At 42.7% G+C, this 5000-nt stretch overlaps 1 protein-coding gene across 4 annotated transcripts in view; it reads left to right on the forward strand.

The window, feature by feature from the left end:
- The window catches only part of entpd4 (ectonucleoside triphosphate diphosphohydrolase 4), a 20455-nt gene that overhangs the window by 8266 nt on the left and 7189 nt on the right, over nucleotides 1-5000 (forward strand). For all 4 annotated transcript variants that reach the window (XR_004332188.1, XM_032517020.1, XM_032517022.1 and 1 more), the window contains 3 exons: nucleotides 279-603; nucleotides 2476-2561; nucleotides 3491-3652. Coding sequence is in view for 3 of the 4 variants with exons in the window: in XM_032517020.1 (XP_032372911.1) it covers nucleotides 279-603; nucleotides 2476-2561; nucleotides 3491-3652 (573 nt within the window). In the remaining variant the exon portion in view is untranslated. The remainder of the gene's footprint in view (nucleotides 1-278; nucleotides 604-2475; nucleotides 2562-3490; nucleotides 3653-5000) is intronic.

Consider the following 5000-nt stretch of genomic DNA (forward strand, 5'->3'; position numbering starts at 1 on the left):
CTGAACCGACCCCAGTCTTCCCCCTGAACCGACCCCAGTCCCCCCCTGAACCGACCCGGTTTAGTCTGAAGCCTAAATGCAGGACAAACCGACCCAAAAACTCTTTTGTCCCTGCTGCTTTGGGCTTTTTCAATAAGTCCTTGTGAGGTGTGGACTTCCATGTAGTACGTATTTTTTGTTTCTAGATGAATGGCTGTTGTCTTGTGTAACCTGTGTGTTATTTATGTTACATGCTGCACAACAAATTGGTTTTTACACTGCGCTTCTGATGTCTCCAGACTCTTAGGGCAGCGTAACGGTGAGACGCCAGACTCCCCGCTCCTGGACCCTTGTCTGCCCGCAGACCTGCAGGATGAAATCGGTCCGTCGACCCAGAAGCTCTATCTGCGAGGCACGGGAGACTTTGACCAGTGTCGACAGATTCTCCAGCCGTTCCTCAACCGCACCAACGAGACCCTGACCTCGCTCAACGGCGTCTACCAGCCGGCCATTGACTACGACAACAGTCAGTTCTACGGCTTCTCTGAGTTCTACTACTGCACGGAGGATGTGCTGCGCATGGGCGGCGATTATAACGCCTCTAAATATGCCCAAGCTGCCAAGGTACGCACACTCCACTCCCATAGAGACATACTGTACACTAGAAGACTCTGAAAAGACTTTGTTTGTCTTTCCACTGTTTGTCTTTCCAACAATCACCACTCTGGTTTGGTTGAAATATACCATTAATTCACCCATGTATCTCTCTATTACACGCTAAAAGTAGATATGTACATGGAGTCTGGTGGAGATATGCTGCTCTATACACGCAAAAGTAGTGATATTTACATGGAGTCTGGTGGAATATGCTGCTCTATACACGCTAAAAGTAGTGATATTACATGGAGTTGGTGGAGATATGTGCTCTATACACACTAAAAGTAGTGATTATTTACTGGAGTCTGGTGGAGATATGCTGCTCTATACACACTAAAGTAGTGATTATTTACATGGAGTCTGGTGGAGATATGCTGCTCATACACACTAAAAGTGTGATTATTTACATGGAGTCTGTGGAGATATGCTGGTCTATACACTCTTAAAATCTGACACCATCTCACATCTAAAGACATTCTGTCATAACAGCACTGCGTTTTTAGTCGGAGACTAGAAGATTTTACAACCAAGACTTCACACTTCCGTTAATATCAAACCTGTTGATTTTAGTGGAACGTCAAGGCAGAAAATGACTGACATCTCGGTATAAGTTTTGTGACCTCCTAATGCCTAAAAGACATTATAAGACTTTGTAAAGACTCAACATCTGAAACAATCTCACATCTAAAGACAATCTTCTTAATGACGTGTGGCTGGGTTGGATCAGTGGGTAGAGCAGACACACATATACTTATACGCAGAGGTCAAGGGTTCAAATCCGACTTGTGATGTGATGATTTCCTGCATGTCTTCCCCCCCCCCTTCTCACCTAGCTGTCCTATCACATAAAGGAAGAAAAGCCCAAAAAATAACTAGCAGTATAAACGCTAGTGCTATTTTTCACCGTCAGCCAACAGTACGCTCTTGTATTTCTTGCAGTTTTAAAATGCAAAGCTTAAATATCAATGCTTAAAATGAAATCTTTTATTGTTCGAGAGAAACCTCCAAAGATGAAACTCAAAATAGAAAAGCTTAAATGGAAATGTGTAAATGAAAATCTCAAATAGAAATTTTTTTTCTCATAATTTTCAATTCTATCTTTAGGATTTTAGAAATTGCTTTTGACATTTTAAGATTCAACTTTTCAATGTCACTTTAACGTTTGGTTTTTTATTTTATCTTGACACTTGTCAAAGTAAATGAGGAGGCGTGGCCCACAGGCTGGTGGGGGGGGGTGGGGTCTTAAACTAAAGGGGTGCAGAGGCACCCTATGGACAGCAGGGGGGGCTGGCTGTTGGGGGCATCTGATGAGGCGTTCAGGGGCATCTGATGAGGCATTCAGGAGCATCTGGCTGCAGTTTCACAGTGTCTCTCTGTCTGTCTCACTGTCTGTCTCTCTGTCTGTCTCTCTGTCTATGTCTGTCTGTCTGTCTCACTGTCTGTCTCTCTGTCTATGTCTGTCTGTCTATCAGTCACACTGTTGATTTGATCTCTTTAGGCTTTCAATCTGAATTATGAATACACATTTCCTCCATAGAGAGAAATGATACGGGCCTCCATTCACAATTAAAGGGCCACATGGCTGTGACAGTCATGCGGCTCTCTGATTGGCCGGCCCACGAGAGCCCACCCCACAGGCATCTGCCCAAATCGTCAGATTGTCCAGGCATTACAAGTCAAAAGAGGGCGGAGCCTATTTTTCCCCTCTGTAGGAATGGGGCGGGACTTAAATGCGCCCTGTCTCTATGAAGCATGTCAGATAATAACTAATTATTTGTAAACGACGGAGGTTAACGTCGTATTTCTTACCATTTGAAACGTTCCTGATGTCGTTCCCAGGGTTACTGCTCGACCCAGTGGCGGACGCTGAGGGAGCGGTTCGACGCCGGCCTGTACGCCTCGCACGCCGACCTCCACCGACTGAAGTGAGTCTCCCAGGACCATCAGACCGCTTCTAAAGCTCGGCGAACCAGGTGGTTCCAGAAGAAGATGGCCGCTAGCGTAAAGAGCAATGTTTCCCGGACTTAGGGTCGGGACCCAAAATGTGTCGCAGACCCGGTTTTTATTGGGTCGCCAATTGGCGTCAATGCATATCAATCTTATGTGAATGAGCGTGGGGGGGGGGGGGGGGGGGGGGGGGGGGGGGGGGGGGGGGGGTTTGCTGAGCCATCACTAGAGCTTGGCCTAAGTCAGACAGAGTTAGAGGTCCTGGTCCCACTGCAGGTAAGCAGGGCCAGGAAGATGCTATTTGAGACCAGCACCCTGGCACAGTTTTGGGATTTCTCATCTCCAGCAGGTGGCGTTCTCCTGCTTGGCTAAGAAACCGTTAGAGGCGTTGATTCAGTTTGGCACCACATACTTGTGTGAATCTGGCTTTTCGACTCTAGCGTCCCTGAAAAACGAATCCAGAAACAGACTAAATGCCCAGCATGACCTCAGAATGGGGCACTTTAAAAAAAACCGAACCTAGACCAGATCAGCTGGTTGGTATCTTCAACCAGACACTCACATCTCATTAAATTCAAGTCAGCATTATTTAAACAAATGTTGGTGTTGGTGCTGAGGGACGATGGGAGGGGACGAGAACATATGAGTTGAGACACAGAAAGGAGAATAGAGACCTTCTCTGTTTTTGTTTACTTTTTAGAATGGAATAAATATACTTCATATACATTTAAATTAATGGTTTGTTCCGTCTTTTGTCCACAGATTAAAAATGTAGATCATGGTGTATTTTTGTAAATTTGGGTCCCGGGGGAGACACCAAATTTCTCTTTTGGGACTTGAGCTGAAAGAGTTTGGGAACCACTGGTAAAGAGGAATGAACCCATGTCTCTTTTGTTCCTTCCTGCAGGTACCAGTGCTTTAAATCGGCTTGGATGTACGAAGTGCTGCACGCGGGCTTCTCGTTCCCGGCCGGGTATAGGAACCTGAAGACCGCCCTGCTGGTCTACGATAAGGAGGTCCAATGGACGCTCGGAGCCATTCTCTACAGGACGCGGTTTCTGCCTCTGAGGTAAGGTTTCTGTCACTTATGCCTCTTTACTGGGTAAGCTTTAACCCTTGTGTTGTCTTCCCATTAACCGTAATCTTATGCATCCTGGTCAAAATTGAAAAAAATAGATTTTATTTCTCACTTTTTCCAGCTCTTGGTGCTTTTTTTTTTTTTTAAACCAGAGCTGGTTCAATAATTAGTTTTACAGTTATTCTTGGAATTCATGGTCAACAAACCTAATTTATATCAAATTATCGTTAAGGTTTTTAGTTAACAAGGCAGAAATTATGAATAATTTTGACTACTAGTTAAGGACGTTGAGTGGATCTCAGATGGGTAGATGTTAATGTTTAGTCCCGATACTGTTTTAAAACCATTAAAAAAAAAGAATTGCTATAAGAATAAATAAAACACCCAACAAATGTAATGAAAGTAATCATTAAAATTACCCGTAGAACATTGGATGGAATAATCCATGTTATTTTTGGGCAATATAATTGAAATAAATCCATATTTCTGATTTAAAACACTTTTTGAAACGGGTCAGTTGGACCTGAGTGTGTGTGTGTATATATATATATATATATATATATATATATATATGTGTGTGTGTGTGTGTGTGTGTGTGTATTGTTCTTTAAAAGGTGTGGCCATCTATCAGAATGCAGGTGAGATGTCCCTTGTAGGCGTTTTATTGGAATAAAGGATGGTTTTGAATGTGTGTGTGTGTGTGTGGTTCTGAAACAGAAACACAGGCATACATCAGTAAAATGTAGATTATACAAAGCTCAAATAACGAGTATATGCCTAGCAAGTATAACTAACAAACACAATCAAGATGTTAAATTATGATGTCACAATGAAGGCTTTTTACTAAATGTAAAAGTACACCATATCCCTTCAAAGCTTAGTTTGCTGCACATTAACTGCAACCATACGTAACGTAACATGCCAAATTCAGCGTAACACATAACTATGAGCTGCAGAATTCCTCCTTACCACAAACGTTACACATTGTGTAAGAACACAAAGAGTTCAATAGAAAATGGAAGGCTTGCAAAGCAACACCTCCCTTAATATGCAGCGTTGTAAATAAAACACACGGGCTGCACGCCGTCATACAAAACCGCAACGTGCTGCAACGTTACTGCCGTGCAACAAACACACTAACACACAGGGAAGAAACGAGTAACAACTACCAGTATTACTGACTGGTAGTTGCACGCACACAATTTAAGAACTTAGCAATAATTACAGCAACACTGTATTATTTAATATATATATATATATATATATATATATATATAATTCAATTTTGTTTATAGTATCAATTCATAACAAGAGTTATCCCGAGACCCTTTACAGATAG

Source organism: Etheostoma spectabile, chromosome 5, assembly GCF_008692095.1.
Source record: "Etheostoma spectabile isolate EspeVRDwgs_2016 chromosome 5, UIUC_Espe_1.0, whole genome shotgun sequence".
NCBI lineage: Eukaryota > Metazoa > Chordata > Actinopteri > Perciformes > Percidae > Etheostoma > Etheostoma spectabile.